The sequence below is a fragment of the Streptopelia decaocto genome (assembly GCF_964273445.1).
Source record: "Streptopelia decaocto genome assembly, chromosome: 2".
NCBI lineage: Eukaryota > Metazoa > Chordata > Aves > Columbiformes > Columbidae > Streptopelia > Streptopelia decaocto.
The window spans coordinates 41308229-41333315 of record NC_138655.1 but is presented as its reverse complement, the minus strand read 5'-3'; the positions used below and the strand labels follow the sequence as shown (position 1 = coordinate 41333315).

General features: G+C 34.8%; 1 protein-coding gene across 1 annotated transcript in view; it reads left to right on the top strand.

The window, feature by feature from the left end:
* Window positions 1-25087, top strand: part of RP1 (RP1 axonemal microtubule associated) — a gene marked incomplete at both ends in the record, with an annotated part of 175464 nt that overhangs the window by 112473 nt on the left and 37904 nt on the right. Inside the window, 8 exons of the mRNA XM_082044556.1 lie at window positions 6728-6879; window positions 9504-9582; window positions 11148-11279; window positions 11773-11954; window positions 12965-13051; window positions 16581-16713; window positions 18041-18180; window positions 23156-23408. Coding sequence (XP_081900682.1) covers window positions 6728-6879; window positions 9504-9582; window positions 11148-11279; window positions 11773-11954; window positions 12965-13051; window positions 16581-16713; window positions 18041-18180; window positions 23156-23408 — 1158 coding nt within the window. The remainder of the gene's footprint in view (window positions 1-6727; window positions 6880-9503; window positions 9583-11147; window positions 11280-11772; window positions 11955-12964; window positions 13052-16580; window positions 16714-18040; window positions 18181-23155; window positions 23409-25087) is intronic.

Genomic DNA, 25087 nt, shown 5'->3' with positions numbered 1-25087 from the left:
CATTTGTCACAAAAGAAAGCTGAGAAAACAAATCATTGGTATCAGGATTATGGCAGATGCTATAATTGCTGACAGCAAACACAGGATTTGGCTTATGTTAGATGATGTTCCAGTTTTAGCTGTTGATTATTTATTATCTCTTCAAATTAATGCTATGGCAGCTGAAGATATGTATAAAATATCACCTACTGTGTGATGTTACCTGAATCTTCTTATTAACAAATAAATGTATGTGACCTAGAAACACAGTAAATTTTTTTAAGAATGGAAGAATTGCAAATGCCTCTTACAAAATGGAGATAGAATTTTTAAAATGTGTTACAATTAGCCAGCAAAGAGATATACAAGAACTCAATTGCACTAGTGTTTTATTGATGGTGTTGGCAATCTTATAGCATAGCAAGTAATATTCCACAAAAAGATATATTAAGTTGCATGTTTCTCTGCTGTTAGAAAAACATATAGATTGTATGATGCCAGAGAGATAATAAAGTGATTTCTCCCAAGACCCAGGAATATGGAGAGGAATAAGGAATTGCATACTGGTAACTTGATTACTAGCTATTACTAGCTATTTTAGGATGGGTTTCCCACCTATTCGGCTCATTAGAATAAAGAGAATTGATGGAGATAGTAAAGAGGTTTATTGGTAGAGGCCATAGTACAAAGAGCGTTCTGCTTAAACAGAAAGTAATAGAAAAAGATGGAAGTGGCCCAGATTTTCCCAAATATTTCATCCCATTTAAAGTTGAAACCTGAACAAATAAAACACTGAAGATCTTTTACATTTTTGGTATTGTGTAGTTTTGCATAATTTTAAACAATTAGTAGCCTTGTATTCTTTTACTAAAAAAGATTAATTATTTTAAGATTTTGATCTGTCAGATTCAAAACAATGTTGGATGTTGCATGTAATATATGCAGGATGTACAATGCTGAATATAGTAAATCTGCAGCTTGTTAAAATGCTCTATTTACCCAATTTATTTATGAATGATTGGGGAAAATTAGATGTATCAGTAATTATTTTCAGAATTCAAAATTGCTAACTGCTTAACTACTTACAGAAACTCCAGAAATTGAAACAAACCAATAAACAAACTAGAATACACTCCTCAATTATGCTAAGAAACAAATGGAGATACTGTCAGACAGCATTATGCTGAATTGTAAAGCAATACAGTTTTGAGGTATGTTAGAAAGTTAAGGTGTTTTTCTTGGAAAATTTGTAAGAAAAAGATATGTATATACTCTACCTCAAAAATTATTCCAAAGAACCAAAATCTAGGAAGTTCCTTACAAACCATTTTGTGGAGTTCCATGATCTACACCTCAGAGTGTTAGTATCAGTTTTGTTCTTTGCAACCCCAATGACAATTCAGACTAAAATTCCTGTCAGTCAGTTCCATGTATTCCAGTTCGATTACCAGAGGAAAAAAGATCATTTTTATGTGTTTGCTCTCATTATTGCTTTGAAACAGACATCCATTTATGTAGATGTCTTTAATGAATGTCCTGATAGAATAAATTCAAATAAAGACAAAAGAACAATTTTGCGTTATATCATTGTTATCCCTAGACAAGGCAATTAATAATTAAAAACAAGCAACAGAACAAAAAATAAGCAAAATTCAAATGTGAATCTCTGAAATTGCTTTTTCTTCTATCTGTAGAAATATATACCTATAGTTCAGGCTATAGGTAACTCCCTGGATACAATGTGTTTGAGCATGGAGAAGCAGTTGCTCACTGTAAGATACTTAAGTCTTCCAGGTACAATTCAGTCCAGAACCTCCTATTTATCAAATAATTCCTTTTCCATTAGAGTAAACGATAAGTCTCATATTATCTTCCAAATGAAAGCAGTTAGAGATGCTTCAGCTAATGCAGTCTTTTGACTTATTAGGCTTATCAGCCCAAGCATGGCATCAAACTAGCATGAACCAGGCTGGCTCAGGCATGAAGCTGGTGAAGGAAATGTGCTATTCTGCTTCATTTTACTGACTCAAATTCCTGCTCCTTCAGGCATCTTTCTACTATACTCTGTTGTGTAGGTTAGACAAACCCTTTACTTTTGACCAGATTAATAAGATCAGATATTCAACTGGCATAAACTGATTTGCTCCACTGTCCTGAGCACGTGAGGTATGTGGCTATGTAAACTAAGGATCTTGTCCTAACCTTTATTTTCACAGAAAGGGTTATTTTAATTTTACAAGACTTCTTATGTGATAAATTAGCAGGATTATGCATGAAATTTAGTTTTCACATATTTTTGCCATTGAACCAAATGAACATTTAAAAACTATCCCTGTGTACTCACTTTTGATTCTCAGTTGTCTAACTCTCATTTATAAACAAAACTTATTCTATGGGGAATTATAACAATAACCTCAGGAATACTCATTCCCCATATTTCCTTTTTCTATTTATTTTACTATTTTGTAGAGTAGAATTTTTGTGGAAGTATATGGAAAAAAATTCTCTATCAGCTACATCCCACACCTCTGAAATATAGCACCCTACTCTGCCCTATCTGCATTCTCATCCCTATCATCTCATATTTCTGTGGAGAACCTGATGAGCTACAGAGGACAACAGGAAGAGAAAGAGCTCCAACAGGAGAACTGGAGTTCATTTGATAGTTCACTTCTTCCCCCACAGCTTTCCATATTGTTTTCCCCTCTCTTGGAAAAATTACCTGCATTGCCTGATTTCACTGCAAAGCTAAAATCACGGTGGTTTAAAAGGTTTAACTATGACATTCAGAAAGAATGTGGTTGTATCATTTGAACTGTTCACCCTTGAAAGGCCATTGAGAGTTCTGTGGGCAAATGTTACTGAATTATCACAACAAATGATACTTGAATACGTGGTACATAGTAAAGTCAACAAGAACAAGAAAGAAAATTCAAAGAAACACCTTCTGTCCTGTCTTTAATTCCATATAATTTTCAGTTTTGCACTATGCTGGCTTACATCTGAAACAGAACTTTTATAAGTGGGGCTGGGAATAGACAAAGAATGGCAAGGTTGAACAGAATGTCTTTTTAGTAGATCTTTGTTGATGGGGTATGTTTGTTAGCTGACAGGGAGAATGGTTCCAAACTCACCCTAAGAACTTTTACCCAATTTCTCAGAATCTTTTATGTTATGCCCTCCTTCATAGGGGTCACTTTGTGTATTTTTATTTCCTTTATATAGTGGAAGTCCTTTCCCTGATCCAAAACCTTTGAAAATGAATGGGAATTATTTGTTTTGAGTTTAAACAGTGAGATTTAAATTATGCATCAATAGATTCAGCAGATTCTGTTAAAATACTGGCTCAGCAAAAACATTAGATATGTTTCTAAATTTCAGTTTACATCTCATTTGAAAACTACTTGCATGATTAAAGCTAAGCTCTTGATTAAGAATATTAATGATTCTGGACCAAAGCAGAAAAGATGATTGTGAGCACTGTGATTTCCAATGCACTGTAAGTGAGCAATAAGATCTGTGGACCAAACTCTTCCAATCTTATTCACACAAGTAACCTTTTGACTTCAATGAATCTGCTAATGTGACCAAGGTACACAAGCAAAGCAACACTAGATGAATAACACAGAGTATTACCTTCATATCCTAACACCTCTAAAAGCGAAAATGCCATTGGCTAAATGCCAAAGAGTCACGTGGACAGATCAGGTACTTTCAACTGCCTGGATCTTCAGGAAGAGCAAGTCTGTGTTGCTACACTGCCTTTAATGCAGCTATGTTACCTTTCACCTGGCAGGGTATATTTAACTGCCTGGAAGAAAGGGAGGAGATATATTGTGGCACCAGTCAACGAAATCTCTTGGTTTACTTCTTATCATCAAACATAAGTGACGTTGTCAATCACAGCTCATGGTTTAAGTTATTAAAAAAAAAAAAAAAAAAGAGTCCTGGGGAAGTCCCTGAGTAAATAGAGTGTAGAGAAATAAAGTTACTTTTCAGAAAACAAATTTTCTCAGATGGCGCCCCCACATAGTAGAAGATGAAGAGAAACTAAGACATTTCAGAAGTTTATTGCAATGCATACCTTTACTAGCAGACTGATATAGCCCTTATTATTTAATGAATCCTTTCAGATATTAATTTTTCAATTGGTATGCAAACATACACTTTAGAACCCTTATTCCAGTGACGTGATGTGACCTTTTTATTTTAAACATATAAAGAAATAGCTATATAAGATGTCACACTATTTAAAATCAGGCCTTTTGATTATAACACTCAATATGAATAGCACCAGCTTGTGAAAAGAGCTGTAAGAAAGGCTTAAAAATAAATATCCTCAGAATGACTCTTTTTTTTTTCTCCTTGTTTTCCTGTCACCTACGCATGAAAATAAATGACAGCTCTAGCTTCTAGATTCTAACAATCATCTTTAAACCTACCAGAAATTTCTCATAATTATGTTTTTTTTAAAGGTTTTACAGTTTGACTAAATAGGGATATCTCGAATAAATTCGATTCAAGAACCAAATTGTACTGAAAATATCAGATGTTTACAGGATCTATATTCAGATATTTGTGTACCCTGTGATGTATTTTAGATGGAAATATGTATTCCAGTCTTAAATAATGTGTATTTCAGTGCTCTCTGGTTTGCATTGTTGATTGTGAGACTGAAAGGGCTTCTTATTTGCTCCTTGGTTTCATGTTTGCCTAAAGTACCATTTTCCTTTGCACACTCATGTTTCACAGAATCACAGAATCACAGAATGTTAGGGATTGGGGAAAGCAGATGTTGTACAGCCAGCCAGGTCCTAGGCAGGGAGGCAGGAACAAGTGGCAGAGTGAGGGTGGAGGAATTTTTCCAGCGTATAACTGTCCCATAGTCTAGATGTTGCCTATCTGTGCTTTGCTGTGCTAGTGATGAAGGTTGTGGGAGTTGGGGCTGAATAATTTGGATTAGTCCAAGATAGCTCAGTACTTGTAAAATGTTGGGTGTAAGGGTGCTCAGTCCTTAAAAAAAAAAAAAATCAGCCTTGAAGATTGTGACAAAAAAGGTTTCAGGATCATATATTCATTCTTAAAAATATTCTTAGTACATGTGCATTGCTTATGACCCACATCTCAAATGTGACTTGGCATTTCACAGTGGATAAACATGTTTTCCTCCTTCTGAAAACTATTAAAAAGGTGTGTTTTACAAGCCTGTGTTGCCACAACATTATAGGTTTTTTTTCTTAGACCGAAGTAATAGTGCTTGTTGTTGGAAGTAGAGGAACATTCAGACCATCTAAGTTTAGACTCTTAACTATTTGTGTGTATCCCTAGAATATATGGGAACTCATCATGGATGTTTTCTACAGAACCTGCTTTTACCTGCTGACCACATAAGGAGAATACGGTTATTATAGCCACCAAAGTTAGGTTCCTAAAGTGACAGCACCAGCATTATACAAATGAAAACAGATTTATTATTTTAATCTGACTAAGAGCAAACTTACAACACTAGGGTGAAGAAAATCCAAGCCTTCAAAACACTTTCTTTTATTCCTGGGCTCCTTCTTGTTAAAATGATGCAAGTAACCATGGATATTGAGATTGTGACCTGCTTCTGTTCAAGTGTTTCTTCATTCCTTATTTCCATTATAAACTCAGGGGCTAAAATAGGTCATGTAAAAAATGAATGTATCAGTTTTCCATGAAGGTTATTCAGAATTACTGCAATCTGGTCTCATCTGCATCACCCCTCTATGTATAGTATCAAAAACAGGTAAGGAAACAGAAACTCCACATAGTGGCCATAGATTTCTCTTCTAATCTCTGTACTATGACCACAGTTTAGATAATAATGAATGCTTTCCGTTAAACTCAGGTGTCACTTAGCTGATCATTTGTGGGTTATGATACAGTACATGGAATGTTTTTTGGAGACTGATACAAAATGTGAGAAGGTTTTTCCCTTTATGTGTAAAAGCTGATGTTGAAAGACTTTTTAATTCATTATTTCTGTTTCACATTAATATGTTTTAACTTGAGCACACTGTAATAGTATTATGATCTGACTAGTGAGAAAGCTTATTAGTCCTGATATGTTCTTTTATTGAGAGATAATTACATGAATTCAAAGCTTAAGACAATCAGGTCCCAGCATTCTTCTAAGCCACTTTACAAGTGTAAGCTCCCATATTATTTGAAGGAGAAAATGATAGACAGAAAGGGAAGGAAGGAAGGAAGGAAGGAAGGAAGGAAGGAAGGAAGGAAGGAAGGAAGGAAGGAAGGAAGGAAGGAAGGAAGGAAGGAAGGAAGGAAGGAAGGAAGGAAGGAAGGAAGGAAGGAAGGAATATGAGTAAATAGTCTTAGAAATCATCATTTTCCAAAAAGCATGTAAACATGAAGCATTTCTTAGAAAAGATTCCCTACTTTAGGAGAAGGGGGCAGTACATAGGAGATCCTGTGCCCTAAGCAGCAGCCAGTAGTGCTCATTTTCTTGGGACTGGTGTCAGAGCAGAACAAATCTGTATTCTGTGCATTCCCAAACAGGGAGTTATCCAGTAGGAATGTTTTGCTTATGTATGTCACCAGGATTGACGAGACCTGTGCTCCCTGTCCTGTGGCACAGTATGGGATTGAAATTAAATCTGCAATGGTTTCTACAAGGGATTGGTACACAATGCAGGTGTTGGGCAAGAAGACAGGGAGCATTTTCTCCTGCTGACTTTTTGTTTTCCTATGTTTATTTTTTCTGAAGTTGTGGAGTACACAATCCATTTGCACACGGGAGACTTGAAAAAAGCAGATGCCACTGGTGAAGCCTATCTTTGTATACAAGGAGAAAAGAGTGACTCAGGGAAACGATGGCTTAACTCAAGAAATGGCCTGATCACCTTCCCTAGAGGGCAGGTAAAACATTAAGGAAAAATGTAACTAAATCTTTGAGTGTCTTTTTGTTAAAACATATGTTTACATAAAACCTTTCATGAACAGAGTATCAAAAATACTAAAGTTTTGTTTTCCATATAGATAATTTTATTGTGTACCTAAGAGGTGATTGTCTCTATAGGTAACATGCTTCTTTTACGCATCATCAGCATTGCACAACAGTGAAACACTTAAGTTGATGAATTAATATGGAATTGGACTAAATATGCTCTAAAAGTTCTGTTTTAATATTCCATACTTTTAAGGCTAGGGAGGTTTCACTGTTTTATTAAGATACGACTGATAGAATTGATAACATTTCTGTAGGGTATCTTGCCTTCGTACTTACTTTAGACCATGACTCTTTCTTATTAGCTTTCCTGAACACTAAAGTCAGTGTTCCAAGCAAAGTTTTATTTTTTCATGTTTCCAATTCTTCCACCCACTTATTGCTTTTAAACATGGTAAACATATTCTTGCTTTTTGAGACTTAAAGGGCTTTTCCTAGAAGAGCAATTCCTGGAGTGTTTTTTTGGCATAAGAAAAAAGTAACTAAAACAAACTTCAGATCAAAAGGAAATATGTATTTCAGTTCTAAAAGAAATGTCTAGCTGATACTATACCAGTCCCTACTGTTTGCTCTGAGTTTAGGTTGGGAATATTTTTTTATTTTTGTTTTAAAGGAATCATAAAATCATGACAAAGTACATAGGAATCCTTTTTTGGGGAGGGCAGGAGGAAGTATTTAATTGCTGCCAGCCCACCCAGATTAGTTTGTTCTCTGATGTAGAAATCTAGAGAAATCTGTTTACAATATGCTTCATTTATTCTTTAAACATGCCTCTGCTTATTTTATCTGCTTTTCTTTTCAGTTCTAAAGATTCTAGAAGACATGATGATTTTTTTGTATAAAAACTGAGCTACACCTTTGTTAGTCATTATGTCCTCTGTATTCTTGTATTTTCTTTCTCCATTGTGGAAGAGAATGTGCATACCCAATGTCATGTTCATCAAGACCTGATCAAACTGCTAGCTCAGACTTCACAAAATAAATCTGAAAATAATAATGACATGATAGTAGGGCTCATCTGGCTTTAAGGAGTAATGTGGGAAATTTTATAGATTAATCTTTTTGGTGATATACATAATACATAAGAATAAAACTTATATAGAAAAATATGTGAACAATGCAATTTACTTCTGTGAATACTTACTCCAGTGGAAATATAACTCATTTGCAAATTCACAAGGATTTTTTCTGTGTAATCCAGATTCTGTGTCAGTTTTTGAATGAGCCTGCTCAAGAGGATAAATCCTTTGTCTGAAACTCTAAAAGGCTTTTCTATATCCTGGCCTGTAGCACCCTAATCTTCTTCTTACAGAAAATATTTCAAGTAGCAACTGTTTGGGTATTCATCCTCTCACAGTATTGTTTACTTCAACTTGCTCTCAAATGGCTAATTCTCTGTTCTTAGTCTTTGCTCTTTTTTTCTAAATGACTCTTGTGATCAATATGGTTTTCACAGGTAGCATGAATTTTTGTGTGTCATTGTACTTGGCAGTAACTATGGGAACAATACAACATTTTTATTGTTTGTTTTCAAACCCCCAAATTGGTCCCAAACTTTTGTCTTCAAACTGAGTTTTCAACCCAACCTTTCCAAGACAACTGCTTCTGTCTACAACAGGATGAGTCACAAGAATAAAGAAAACAGACTTACTCATGGAGATTATGTTCTGCAGCTTATTTCCCAAAAGAGCAGATGAATCCACTCATGAATAGTATTTTTCCAAACCTCTTTTCTTCAGACTCTGTTCAAAAAAGCCAACAAGCACACGTTAAACAATTTATGTCCCCAGTTTCCATGCACACACTTATGTGAACTTTCCCATTGATTATGAAGAAAGATGACTGTGTGAAGAAGATTAAAAACATGTATATACCAATAAGGTGAATACAGTATGAAGATTTACAGTAGGGAAAAAAGAAAAGATTCCATGAGGTCTAGTCATCATGCAAGTCTGTTGTATGTGGAAAATTTAACCTATTATAGAGATGGTTTGAGTAAAAAATCCTTATTCCAATAACATAGTGGTTGAAACCTATGCTATTCACTTCATTCCTATTTACATGCCTAATTCCCACTATATCAGCTGTGAATTTTAGTGAAAATGAAATTGCTCCAGATTTTCAGAATTATTAAACAACTATTGCTCATCAGTGTCAGTTGGATTAGGTTCTATATCAAACTAAGTTTCAACACAAGTAGTAAATGATACGATTTGGTTATTTCAGTCAATGAAAGTATTATAAATGAACACTTTATTGCTAGTGTGTGTATCTGATGTTTGCAAAATGAATTCCTATTAAATACAGCAGCATTTGGAAATTCATAATTCACAATATTCTCTGGATCAGGAAATAGCAGTTATAGCATGTAATGTTTAATTATGAACACAAAGACAATGGAAAGACATAAGATAAATTTGCTTCCACTGAGATACAAAACAATGACCAGACACAGAGGACTAAACTGATAAATATTCAAAAGCAGATACATATTAAGTTTAACTAAAATATCATTTAAATTATTTTCATATTGCAGGTGGATGTTTTCAAAATCAAAGCAGTATACCTTGGCAGGTTGAATCAAGTTCTTGTTGGATTTAAGAGTCTAAAAAAAGGTCAGCATTTTTTTCCACTAATGTATGGGAATAACCATGTAGATTATCAAATTTAGGAGACCTTAGAACTTAAGAAATGTCTTAAATTTAATATCAAAAATCACAAGTGGTTTTTTTTCCTTAAGTTCCAGAAAATCTGAGATAACTCTCCATTTTCTGATGTTCATTATTTCTGTTGGACTATAAATGTCAAGTGTGCAGCTTGGTTTTACTAAAATGTGCAAAGGATTCCTAGGAGATGTTGTGAAAATATAAACTGGTAGAATTATATGTGAACTATTTATCTATAAGCGTGACTATGTATTTATGAGTAAGCAGAACAAAGCTTTCAGGAAGCAATATGGCATCATGCTTTTGCAATTTTTGACTTTTATTTTCTCTCAATTTTTGAATGATGGACATTTTCATTTTAAAAGATTTGTTTTTTCAGGACTAAATGCTTCTAGGTAAAGATAAGAACAGAAAATCAGTTCATCAGATTGAGAAGTGGAACATGGAAGAAAGGCTGTTCTAGTCTCATAGATTTTTTTCTTCTAAACCATGAGAAATATATTACTTTTTAAGGGATTCTGCGTATGTGAGGTCAAGTGGCAGATAAAAAGACCACTTCTTCCTGCAACATTTTTTCTTTTCCTCCTTCTGATTCCACAGCAGCTGTTGGAATTAAAGAAAATTGCTTACTTCTTGAAAATAGCAACAGCAAGGAGCATAATGAATTTATCTTTTCTTCAATGCTTTGGCTACAATTTTGGCCTAGTGTTTTTTAGAGGCAACGGAACAGAGATTCTACAGATATCCTACTTCTGCAGTAATGTTGATAACAGAGACAAGATTGTTCAAGAGCTGAGTCTTTTGTTCTTTTGTCTTTATAAAAAAAAAAACAAACAAACAAACCCAAGACTATAAGATGACTCTGTAGGTTAAACTCAGAAAGGCTGATTTGCAGACTATTTACCATATATTTCCTAGATAGTAACATTTAAATGAATGATCAAACTTTCAGTGACTTCACCAATACTTGGGGTATAATCAAGTATACAAAGACTCTGAAGTCTGATTGTTCAAATGCTTTGTTTCCAGAGAATCTACAAAAGGGTCTCAATCAAGAAAAAATCTTCAGCTGAAGATTGTGCCTTATTAGATAGCATAGAACCTCACCAGAAAGAAAGCTGTGTGCTGAGTGGATTTTCTGATGGTAGAAATCCTGATTCTTTTTCCTTTAGGACATGGATAATATAATTTCCTATTGGGGTCTTCTTGTGTCCAGAGATCTCATGCAGAAGCCTTTCTGTCCTTAGCAACACTAACAGATCATTAAATCAAATCTGCAACTATGTTTAATTTGACAAGATCTGTAGAAAGTTGAATGTTTTGAAGTGTAGGCGAACAGACATAAACACATATTTACACAGCCAATATATTTTCAGAAATCTTATTTCCTTGAGAAGTTCATTGAAAGAAAACATTGTGTGATTTTCTAAAGATAGAAACTTCTGACTGCATATGCAGAACATTTTGTTACTTAGAAGGTATAAATTAATAGTATTCTGTTTATTTTCAATCAGATGACTGGTTCTTGGAAAAAGTTGTTATAAAAGAAGCCTGCTACCCTTTTTCTGCACATGTTTTTGTTCACAATGACTGGATCAATAAACACTCCAAGAAAGATTTTGTAGAAGTGGTAATCCCCCTCAAAGGTAATACCAGGAGAAATGTCTTTCATTTATGTGAATCATTACTCTGGGGCAGAGCAGAACAGAGCCAGCACAAGGCTACTTCACAATACAGGCAGAACAGAGCATTGGTACCCCAATGGTGAGGGGGAGGGTCCCTGACCAAGGTGAATTATGCCTTCTGTAAACAAGGAGGAGAAAATTATGCTTGGGATGGAGAAGACAAAAACAGCAACATTGAAAGAGTCTCCACTGGCAGCACTTATCCTGTCCTTGAAACAATATAGAGAAGATAGGCATGGTCCCTGCACAAGTGTGACATGGAATCATGAAGCAACTGGTCTGGGATTCTAACACTGCCACAGGGATAAAATGAGTAATGGGGGTTTTATGGCTTTGTTGATTGACTTGCCCATGCTAGATCCAGCACTACCAGGCAATGTAATTTTCTATCTTTTGGCTTATACTGCTTTATAACTTACCACAGGCTCTGAATAAATGTTTGTTTTCAATGCAGAAACACCAGTGACATCTCTTCCCCCAAAAAATGTTGATACTAAAAGCAGAGGATGTTGGCAAACATGGGTGCACTGTACACAAATACCAGAAGATGTTCCAGATATTCAAGTTGTTGTATTTGGACAAAAAGGGAAATCATCTTCACAGAAAGTTCAGAATCTGAATGATAATCCATTTTTGGTGGGTTTCTTTTTTATTTCACACAAGTCTCAGCGAGTAGTTTCAGTTTTAGCCAATGTATGTGAAGATGTATGGAATTATTTTTTTGTTTGTCAGAGTTAATGTTTATACCTATATGTCTTAAATAAACAGCACTTAGAGAACTTCTCACATGAGGGCTAATACATATCATTTATGAAAACTCTCTTGAGCAAATGCCAACTTTAACATACAAAGCCTCATTGACTTTGAAGTAAGGCTAATAAGCCTTCCCAGTAAGGCAATAAATAATGAAACTATTCCATACTTCCTTTACATTCTACTTCTCAAACCTCAAATAATTTGTTTTCACTACTTGGAAGCTGTGTCTCTCTACTATGAGCTTGGGCCTGGGATGTCAATTCTGTAGTTTGCACATGAAGTTAATGGCGGCTTTCTGGACAGATGTGTGAACCTGGGTCACCCCTTTCAAAAGGTTTTTATTTATAACATGGAAAAAATAGTCATTAATTATCTTTTGCAAAAAGGAAAAAAAAAAAAAAGAGGCATCACTTAACTGCTGCCGGATGAAAAGCTACAAGCAGCACTGTAAATGACTTGTGGAAATCAGCCTTCCTTTCTTTTGAGCAGTAGAATAGCTGAGAACAGAACCAATATCCAAGGCTAAAAATCATCTTGAGTTCAAAATTTCAGTTCAGGTTTGAGAATAAACTTGTGATGAAGAGGAGATGAAAAGAACAGTAGTATGAATTCATCTTGGAAACACAGAATCAGTCACGCAATTCCTTGTTTTTCGCATGTTGGCCTAGGCTCTGCGACCAGTTCTCATGGTTAAAAATAAACTTAAATAATGGTACAAATTTGAGTCCATATTAACTTTAAATCTTAATGGAACCTCCTCACCCTAACATTAATGTCCTTGACTAGTATTTTTTACCTATTTTATTCATCTTTTTACTTGGTCTTAAAATATGTAATCTGAATTGTTACTTAAAATGTATACTTATTTTTTTCTTCTTTATTTGTAACAGTTTACTCTTGGTGATATTGGAGATATAACAAAAATTTCCTTTGTGCTATCTGATCCATGCTTGGCAAGAGGAATTAAACTTCACAAGGTATTCCAAATAGGCTACACATAAACTTCTAACATTCTTCATAACACCAGTAAATATCTTTAGTTGAGAGATAGATTGTTAGCTTTGCTTTGCACCACAGTAGCAAGGACACTTATCTTTCGGCTCAGTTACCTGGTGTCTACAGATGATTGCCAGCAGCGTCCAAATCTATGGGCAGATTTACCTTGTTTGTGCCTGCTGAAGTGCACATAGTGCATATACCTGTTCAATGATGTGCAAATCTGTTCAGCACAATCATGACATGGAAGGCAGTGTTTTCTGCTGATGTTAGGAAATGTTAATCCCTGCATGCAAATACCAATAATCTCCTGACACAGAGCAATCCACTTGTTGAAACCAATTAAACTGACACTTTAGTATTTATTCATTAAAACATAGTTATGATTCAACCAGATTTTAAACATATACTTTTCCTCAAGGTAAGTGGGAAGACAGAATAAAAAGGTGTTGTGCTTTATAATGCTTGGGCTTTGGGGAAATACTTAAACTTGAAGGTTAATGCAAAGAAAAATCGTGTCAATGAGCTCTGCCTGCAGGCCAGGGCCCAAAAATCATTGTGGACATCACACTGAATTATTCTGAAGTTAGTAAAAGAATGTTTTTCTGAACTGGGCCACACAGTACTTTAACCCTACTATGGATTTAGAAGATCAAAAGGTGATTCCCTAAATGAATAAAAAGCCCAGAAACTACTCTGATGGGAAATGTTAGATGCATTCCAGGGTAAAATGTGAACGGGCTTATGTTCCTCAAAGGAACATTAAGTCTGAGTTTATGAGCTCCTCTGAGGATAGAGGAGGATTTTAAATTGTTCATGTTTTCTCCTCAAATATGTTCTTAGTCAGCTAATTTTTGTAGTCTCAGTTTAGGTTACAAGGGAAAGAATAGGTAAACGAAACAGATTTCTCATTTTAAATATGCATCTCTAGGCCATTGATAAAGCATTCAAAAATATCTTGACACTACCCTCACTATATCCATTGTGTGATTATGTAATATAAGATTTCAGCCTTCAGAACCGGTGGCTCAAAACATGGCAGGAAATTAATAAATGTAATAGCTTGCTTTCTGCTTTCTTTTAAAAGACAACCCTCTGCAAATGACTAAGTGATTTTTGTTTATACTTTTAAATACTTCAGAAGTTATTTAGTAATGGTTTTATTAGTAGCTATAAAATTTACAACCTACAAGAAGTCAATAGTTGCTATAGACCTATGTAGTCTCTTCTACTTGTGTACTTACAATCTTATAAGTTATTTAGACATGGAAGCATAATTGAAAGGGTAACAAGTTGTTTTTTCTTTAATAGGACTCTTACAGTGCAGTAAAAACTTCAGACGCTGTATAGAAATAGAAAATACAGGAGGCAGTCAGTATGTGTAAGCTCACTATGAATCAGTGGTCAAAGCCAAGCTCAACTGAAAAGACTTCATTACCTTGTTTTCTCCTTAATTTAAAGAAGTAAATGCCAAAGTTTCAGAAATTTCACAAAAACACAGATTAGAGATGAAACTGCAAAGCCTGAAAAAGAGATAAAATCCCTACATTCCTTTTGCTCCTCTCTGTTTGTTTTTTTTTTTGATTCAGGTGTTTACAGCAGCTTCAGAGTACCAGAGTTTTCTTCTTATTTCCTAGTTTTCTACACAGTTTTGTAGAAAATGATACAACCTTAGCTAAAATTTATGTCTTTTCTGTAACTTTTGAAAATTTATGCACTGTAACATCAGTAGCTTTTCTTGCTTAAAAATAGCTTCCAGTCCTTTCCAAAATGAAGTACAAAATTGTTTTTACTTTTGTGTAGAATATAGAAACATTATATGATTTGGAGATTAAGTTCACACTTAGATGTAATCTTCGAACTAACAAGAATTTGTCAGGTACATTTTATATTAAGGCCAAAGTCTGTATAAATTTACACGTCTCATTTTTTTGAGTCCAGTTTCTGCAGGCTCTCTGCCTGCATATGCAAGTAACAGTCCAATTATATTAATAATATGGATAGGCCTTTGTGATACTTATTGATATTTAGTTAGGGATGTTTATATTGGTAGGAGTTAGGGAGGATATTTTTGCATGAGAAGAAGACATTTAGTGAGAGAAAATCAAGTTTTGTAAGCCCCCAAAATGGGTAAACAACTGGCTGCAATTTGATTGGAATTTAATACTATCTGTAAGAAAAACACTGTTTATTCATGTAATTAACAGTTTAGTTCTGGAAATGGCCATGGGAAATTGTTTGCATTCATTTGGAAGGTTTTTGCTTGATCTTGTGAAGCATTGGGCATATAACGTAAGCAGGAATGAAAATTGTTCAGTAATTACATTTCTAGGAACTCAAGGGCAAGATAGTCTGACAAAATTTTTAAGAGTGGAACTGCCAAGTTCCTAATAATTTAAATTCAATAATTCAGTTCTATAGTTTCTTATGAATTTAAAAGCTTGCACTTGAAGTCTGTGTAAGGAAATATTTGCTCAGGGTTTCCAAACAGTGGTATATGTATCCTATATAGTGATCCACAAACTTTCATTGCTGCTGCTGGTATGAATAGTGGTAGTAAGTCACCACAGTAATTTTGGGAATACCTGCCTAAGAATTTCAGTTGTTTAATGTCTTCATGAAAATAAGTTTATTGTTTAATTTTGTTTTGTTTTTTATGTCTTGGATATTCTATTTCTATTCCAAAAGATTCTAAAGGCTGAAGACACCATGTCTGCAAACTTGTAGTCATTAGCTATATATCATGTTCAATCCTGCATATAATATCTAGCAGAAAAGTTTCTGCATATCCTTGATGGTTTGTCATTCTGTATTTTATAAACTGATCTTGGATAAAGTTCATGATCTGAGTTGCCCTCCTGTTAATCTGATCTTCATATTGACTATATCAGTAGCTAGAATAGGTGGGCTCCCAAGGCTGTGCTTCCTCAGTTGGTTTGGAGGTTGTAAATTCACAAATTTGGAACCTAATTTGTCAGTCTCCACTGGATATATAAAGTCAGGTGGAGTGAACTCACACCTTCAATTGGAATTCGTTTTTCAAATAACTTTTTTCCACAGGGACCACTGAAGGCCATTGGACATCTAATTTCTGCCAGCTTTGAAAATCCTACCCGAGACATAGCAAGTCACATGTAAACAAATAACAAGCAACAAAACCAATGTTTTTGCAAAATAGGCGTATGCTGTTAAGATTGATGTAACTGCATTTTTTGACATTCTGAAATTGCAAGTATATACAGGTCAATTTAATCTTTACCCTTCATTAGTTCCCTACAAATGGGTCCTCTGCCTGTGTCAACATGCAATGGAGAATATACCTATAAATATCAGGCTGCAGAATCAGTGGCTGGTAGCAACTACTGTAGCTCTTGTTATGCAGAATCAGGTATCTTTTATAAAGTGTGTGCAGGTGTTAACAAAAGGAAGAAACAACAGTTTCTCTTGAGATGGAAATGAGAAATGAAATAATTCAGATAAATAAATTTCTTCTTCTGATTCTGCCTACAGCTTCGGCTAAAAGACCTGGACACCAAACAAGAGTTGGGCTTTCACACTGAAGCCCAATATCTGTTTGGAGAAGATGGATCTGAGACTGTGACAGAGCTAGCAGCAGTCAGGCCAGACAAGCCACCTCTCAGGGGTATGCTGCTGAACTAAAAAATCAGCACATGAGCAAATGCACACACACATGCACACAAAGTTGTGAACTGCTTAATGGGATGAACACAATGGGCAAGATTGCAAAGCACTTTATGTATATTAAAAAAACACTCAAGGTTATTTTAAAAGATCCAGTTAATATACCTGTGTAAACTGTGGAGTTTTTAATAGGGTGTATTGTTCAATAGTATTTTATTGTTTTATAAAAACTGATGTATTTTTTTCACCAGGCCAAGTACCGATTTGGAAGTCTGAAAAATGTGCAAAGTCCAATTAGTATATTTCTGTTGAAATTTTCAAAAAATTACTGATTTACACTAGGTGAGGAACTAAACCACAGATTCTAAAAAGGCATGTGCAAAGTCACAATGGCATGAATCACAGAAAGAAAATACAATCTCTTTTAGATGTTCTTCAAGCCTCATTTCTGCCCCAGTAGATCTGTTTCATTTCATCATTGTATTTAAAATATGATAACATCTTCCTTTGTTCTGATCCCATTTAATAAAATATTTAGTAAAGAATTCTCATTTCTTATACTCTCTGAACAAAAGTCTTAGTTAAAACATTTAAAACTTTTTGCATTTAATATCTAACTGAAGGATAGACTGCAAATGGAAATATATCTTAACAATAACATTTAGTTCTTCACAGAGCTTACAGAACTCATAAAAAATCCTCTGCCATGCTGCCTCAGGGAAGATGTACTATATAATTCATCAGCCAAAAGTCATGGCAAGCTGTCCTTTGTGGTAAAGAATAATCATAAGGATGCATATCTAGATAAATATCTGAGTAATTTCTCTTGAACACATTAATTGATATTGCCCATAATTATCAAGCTGCCAGACTAAACCAGAATTCAGCTGATCCAGAACAAAACATGGATTTCATCTGTTGTATCTTTGTGTTTTCTTTGGTGAAATGTTGCTGGAGTTAATAAACCCCAAGTCTATTTAATATCTTTAATTTCTACAAGAATTCAAAGCTTTTTACAGAGCCTTGGATCAGTGTGACTCTTTCAGTTTCTTTTAGCAGCCACTGGATAAGACTCCAGAACTATGACAGCATTTACTTTTTCTGTAATGTAAACAAGGGTTGTTGCATTGATTCATAAAGGACATTTCATCTCTAATGCTGTACTGTGTTATACTGTGATGTGAACATTAATGTCAATTGTTATAACTTCATTTCTTGGTCTTGAAATTAATCTTTTGCCTAAAATAAATTGGTTTATAATGTTTGGTAATTTCATTGCTGAATAGGCTGATTTGATAATGTCTTGTGTCACTTATTTTTCTTGACAGAAGTTCTTTACTCAATCAGTGTTCATACGGGAACATTGCCTGCATCAGGGACTGATGCAGATGTATTTATCACAGTATTTGGAGAGCAAGGAGATTCCTGCAAAAGGAGACTAAGACACTCAAATTTTGAAAGAGGACAGGTTAGTACTGAGTTATTTTCCTTGCCTATTTGCTTTATGTGTTTTATTTTATTACTTTCTTCCAATACCATACTTTTTCAATTATTAAAAGCAAGCACTGATGTTGTGCCATAGTAACCTGTGGACAAGATGTGTTGCTTACTGAATATGGATGTGTTACCTGAATTTGAATTGCAGTGTAAGAATAGTTCAAGTATCAATAAATGGAAAACCCACAAACCATCAAGAACTGTTCTTAGAAACTGGAACTGAACACAACAATATATAAAATTCCATAGTATAGTTCTTAGAATCATAAAATTGTTTGATTTGGAAGGGACCTTTAAAAGTCATCTAGTCCAACAACTCCTGCGATAAGCAGGGACATCTTCAACTAGATCAGGTTTCTCAGAGCCCCATCCAGCCTTATTTAGTTTTTAGTTAACTTGTGAAGCTGATACAGAAATATCAGAACTATTTCCTGTGGCTGCTGCATTAAAATCTGTTGTTGTAGATAGGATTTAAAGAGACCTTTCAATTGATCAGTTCATCCTGTACAATAAAGCAGGACCCTCCATACTTATTTCATACAATTTCTTAAGATCTCTCATGGCTATCATAACTTTCCTAGGCAATCTGTTCTACTGCTTTGCTAGCCTTGCCTTTAGACGTTTCTTCTTTTATAATGTCAAAATATTTTCTTGAGCACAGAAACACAGAAACTACCCATGTCATCCTTATGTTCCATAGTCATTGATCATTTTTCTTCCATGGATTTGTGTAATCTCTTTTTTAAACACATGATGAGCAACCACAGTCTCCTGTGGTAGTCTGGACTGTACTTGACCTGCAAGCTATGTAATTTCACATACTAGTTTCCTCTGATTTCCCCTCTTTTACTGGAAGACACAGTGAATGTTTTTTTTCCTTGTCACCTTCTCTTTGCTATTCTTACTTTTATAGACGTTTATCCTTTGCGCATGTTTTGTCGATGGATTGTTCACTGTTCCTTGTGTAGAAGAATGTCTTTTTAATTATTGTACTTACACTTTTCTTTATCATTTTCTGACTCTGGTAATATATTTGCAATCTTTTAAAAAATTTGCCATCACCTCCTCTGCTTCTCTTTTTCCTTCTTTGTCAGAGTTCTGTCAGCTTAGCTCTAGGTACCATCTTCAGGCAACTGTTCCTCTAAATGGATGGTGTGATATAGTGTACAGAGCATCCACAGACAGAATGCCTACACTCTTTTCTAAGCTCAGCCACTGATTTTCCTGATGATCTGCAGGTCTCATTTTACCTTCCTTGTGTCCCTCATTTCCTACTGTAAAATGAAGATAACCAAGTATTTAGGCAAGAATGAAAAGAAGTAAGCTTATAGATATCAATGAAGTTTACCTCTGTTTTTACTAACTACTGAGGAAAATTAAATATTTCTTTTAAAAATATTCTTAATCTCCCATTTTCAGAGCAATAATCTAGTGTTAGATTCATAAAAGTATTTAGTATCCTGGTACCTAGTGAAATTACTATACATTGAGAGATATTTAATAATTGGGCCACAGTCTTCCTATTCAAAGTATTTAGGCATATTTTTCTTTTCTTGTAGATTCTTGCAACCCCTTTTTGTTTTGTTTTAAGATGTCCTTGTTTGCAGAATCCTGCTGCCTTAGTCCAAACTGAATGAGTAAAGTATAGGTAGAGGTTTGTATTGTTGATTATCTGGATGATATTATTAAAAATACAGGTTAATTTTTGGCACTTTTGAGGGAAAATGTTTATAGACCATTAGAAGGATTAATAAAAGACATAAAGGTACATAGTCTGTGACATTACCTGGAGGTCTAAAAAGAAATACTTGGCACTTTCAAGCTGGACATTAGTACAGAGTCAGTGACACAGCTGTTGGTGTTCAAGAAATCAAAGCCACTATATTGAGCAATAGAGTGCTAAGTGTCTTCCCAAGTAGACCCCTTGTTTCAGTTGATCTGTATTTGTACTGTGGACAATGAAAGTTTTCTTCAGCTTAGATATTTTAGGTGTTCCTATTTCATCATTGTGCAACAGGTTCTTCTGAAAGGATTGAGCAGTGAGACAGCAAAGTGTTCTGGTGATACTAAGTTAAGGTAATAATTATTGCAGAAGGACCTCACTGTATTGAGAGACTAGGTAATAAAATGACAGATGAAAATAATTGTACTTAAATGTGAAGCAATGGCTGTGAGGGGGAGACTCCCTTAAATTTGCATGCAAAATGATAGGCTCTGAAATAACTTTTCCCATAGGAAAGTGATGTTGATGTTAGGATAGCTCTGTAATCATGTCAGCCCATTGCTCAGTAGAGGCAAAACCAAACCAAAACAGAACAGATAAAATGTTTAGAAATTATTAGAAAAAGGAAAAAAACAGCCACTCCAAAAAAGAAAATTCAGTTGTGCCGCCAAGTAAGTTCTCTGGTCTGGATACATAATAGATGCTGTGTTTTGTTCTGATTCACTTGTCTGAAGAAGTGCAAGAAGAATGTCAAGTGATATGAAATATCTTCCATACAAGAAACAACTAAGCAAACAAGTACTGTTTGGCCTGGAAAAGGGATGATGAGAGGAAGGTAGAGGGAGATAAGAAAAATTAAATGGCATAGAGAAAGCGAGTAATTCTACTTTCTCATGAAATGCAACGACTCAAGAGCATTAAATGAAACCTGCAGTGGCAGATTCAAAACAAAAGGAGATGGCTTTTCACACAGTGCATAATTAATCTCTTTTACTTTCTGGCACAAGATGTTGCAGATGGTAAAATGCATGTTGGTGCAAAAAGCCATCGTGCATTTTCATGGAAAACAACTTTCCACTGGGGGCTATTAAGTGCAAAGTCATGATCTCTGGCTTAGGAAATCTCTGAACCACAAACTACCTGAGAGACTTTATATTCAAGAAGAACTCTATATATTTGTCCTGTTTTTCAATTCTTCCCTAGAAATCTATTTTTGGTAGCTGTTGGCAACAGGGTGCTGGACCAGACGGATCTGCGGTCTGACATGCTACTACCAGTCTTATGTTGTTTATACATAGAAGTAGATTAATATAAAAATCAGAATGAGGTTTTAGTGAGAGTATATAATACTAGAAGATGAAAGGAAGGGATGTAAAGGGCAAGATGTCTTGAGGGACAAGATTGTGTAAGCAATATCCCTGGAAAATATGGAATAGATGGGCAAAAAAACAAAGTTAAAGAAACTTGAGATATGAAAAAAAGGATCTCTCTTGATAGATAAAGGACCGGAATTTAAGCAAAAGCTATGAATACAGAAAATTACAACAAAGTGTAAGAAAATAGTTGATTTAATTACTGTAGAAAGTAAGGCTGGTTTATATTTCTTTAATTACTTGTATGTATAACCTTTTCACCAGTTTAATGGGTTAAATAAATGGGGATTGTAATTTTGTCCAGCTAACAGTTTGTCTAAAGCAAGACAATTTAAATAAAATAAGTTTGGCTTTCATTTATTACACTTCCAGCAGTGTGTTTAATGCAGTTCCAAACGTCTTCATACTGAGGGTGAAAAAAAGCAAATGTAATGACATCAACCAAAAGTACATTCTTGCTAATGCTGAGGAAGTAGGCAATTTAATGTATTATTATGAGAATTCATTGACAACAATGGGTGATTATGACCACTGTTGTCTAATGACTGTTAATTATTATCACAAAGAATGAGATTAATGATAGGTCCTTTTTTCAGATAGAGTTAGCTGTGAAGGAACATGAATATTAGCAATACAGGCTATTTCCTCTAAGTCAAGGGTCACGTAGACTGACAAGAAAATTATATTTGGCTCAGAACTAAAAGGAATAAAATTAAAAAGCAATGAGTGATCCCAAAAAGTTATTTACAAGATGTTCCTCACAGCTAGATCTTATTTTAGGCTACATATACGTTACATGAAGGGGCATAACTTGCCATGGTAACTGGGGAGTTTGTGGATATAACAAGGTACGAATTCTTGAAGTCCTAAGACTGTGAAAGGAATAATAACTCTGATTTTTTTTTTTTTTCTGAGCACATTGTAGAGAGTAGTCTGACACAGACAGGAGAATGGACCAGATGACATTCTTTCTAAAAATCATCCCTTTGTTGCTTTCTAGTCCTCATGCTTTTTTTCTGCCTTGTGGCAAATGGGTTGGCAAAAAATAAAAATTATAGCATCTGTTTCTACTATCCATCTGGGTTTTTTTTAATGTCACCCACACACATGCCCATGTATCTACCCACCCACTCGTATTATCTCTTGCACGGAACACATTCATTCTCTCATATAATTTATTCATCCCAACATGCACTAGTGCAGTTGCCATTTAGCTTTTGTTTACTGGTAGCTGTAGCAATATTTAAACAGATGTCTATTTACATCCGAAGAGCACATCAATTCTTGCCTGTATGCATGCACAGCCTTAGTTATAGTTTCTAATGTCACTATCTTCCTTTGTTTTCATAGTCATTTCTGTTCAGGGTTGAATAATACGAAACTTCCCATTTGAAACATAGGATGTCTTGGAATATAAAAGACCTCAAAATGTTTTAAAATATAATGCCTTATTGAAACCAAAGTTCAGTTTACTAGGCCTATCCTGATATTTAAAGCATACCCTTTGTTTCAGTTGTGAGGGACTGGTTGAACTTCAGTTTTCATGGGACTTCTGTAAGTAAATTAAAGATCTGAGGTTTCTTTCTGCCCCAAATAGTGGGATGTTTTTCATAATAAAGCCTAGGATGCATTGAACAAGTAAAAATGTACATATTCAAGGATTCACATATTTTCTGAGTAGGGTCTCCAAATATGAATGTCAGTCAATAATATCTTTCTTTAGTATCAGAAAGGAAAAGGTGCTTCAGTACTGAAAGGAATCTGCCTTTCCAAACATAATAATCCTAAAGATGGGTGACAAAAAGCATGGTTTAATCAGTTTGCTATTCATTTTGCCTTTACCTTCTCAGGTTTGTGTCTCTGAAATGAGAGCAGTAGACCTTGGACAGTTAAGCAAAGTGCTTGTTGAGCACCATAATGTGGGTTATGGAGCTGGATGGTACCTGGAGCAAATTATCATCCATGAATCAGGCAAGACTGATGACCAACACGCATTTCCTTGCCAGCAATGGTTAGACAGTGGAGTTGGTGATGCACAGACAGAACAAATGTTGAAACTTCTTGGAAAAATCAGGAATGGAATGTTGACAGGAAAGATTTACGGTAAGGTCCAAAATCCTCAAAGCTCCTTCCAGCTTTTTTTTAATTGTAATTTTTCTTATTATTTTTTCTAGCTATTTTTAAAACAAAAATCAAACTACAGAAATAATATAACTTAAATGTAAGTTGGATCTCTCACACAAATTGTCTCTCCAAACACTTTCCAGAGCTGGTAAATACAGTTATAATGTTCAGGGAAGAAAGACTAGAGCAGAAGGGGGATGTCAACTGATAGAGGCAATGAAGGAACTGTGTTTTCAGTTGAGGCTAGAAAAAAAGCTGAAGCAGAAAGAGGTAGGTTGTTCCATATGGCAGTCAATGCAGAGCAGAAGGCTCCTGCAACAGTGATGAAATCACAAGAGCTACAAAAACTCTTCTAGCAGAATGAGATTTTCCCGTATGTTCATATATTTGCAAAAAAACCCATTTGCTTTTATTTGCAGTTTTCTTTTTTACTTACATCGGTGGCACAAGTTCTTGCAGTTGGTTGATCGGAATCCAGTATCTTATTAAAATTGTTTAATGGAAAAAAGACCAAAATTCAGAAACAACTTAGACACTGAAAACATGATAAGTCTTCTATGCGTTGCCAGGGTACTGGATTTCTTAGCTCTCTCACATCTTCTTGAAGAGGTGTAAAATGTTGGTTTAGGTCCATTTATGAAATCTGAGTCAGAACTGGTAGACTAAACTATGTAAATTTTAACTAATCTGAAGGTGTGAATTTACATTCTAAATCAGCAATTTGTAAACTGATCTGTATTAATTTCTATGGATATTTCATTTTATGCTCAGAGAGTTTTATATTAGACATATTGGCACATACATTTGCACTTGTATGTGCAAATATGTGTATTTGCACATACATTTGCATTTGCACATACATTTGCATTTAGCTGCCCATACTTGGTCCACTAACAAATATATCACCTAAGGAAAGAGAAAAATAGTGTTGCTTAGATAACAGGACAGAATACCATGGAAATATTATCTAAGCATAGGATAAGCAGCTAGACTACTGACAACTTCAGAATAAGAATTAGCTGTATTGCACCACTTCAAGTATTCCAGGTCTCTGAAAAAGTAGATTATATAGGTGCCCTACATAATTCACAGAGAGAAGCAGGCTTCTCCTGAGGGTAATCCAGAGCAGAAGCCCAAAGTTGGTCAGAGTCTGTCACATCTTTCTTCACTGATAATATGAAAAGTGAGAGAAATCTTGCATCCTTATTTATGCACCTTAATTCGAGTTGGAACATAGCTATGTAAAAACATTTTCTTTCCTCTGTTTCCCCACACAGATAATCCTCAAAAATTGGTGCAGACTCACTAATATTTTCCAGTCTATAGTTATTAATACTTAGCTCTGAATCTATTGAAAAATCAATTAAGGTCTGGGTGTTTAATCACTTTAGAAGGAATCAGGTCAGAAAATATATGGATACAATGGGCCTTACTAAATGTCAAGCTGAACCAAACTTCATAAAGAATTTAAAAAAACAGTAAAGGTTCTTCAACCGTTTACTTATAAAAAAGAACCTAGAAAGATGTGTGACTATGCAGGAACAGTAGAGTGCAGACTGAAGGTAATGTAAGTAATATCCCTAAACAAATTGAATACTTTATCTCCGTTTTCATTAAGGATCCTTAATGTTGGCAAGAAAAGCAAAACTAAAATTACT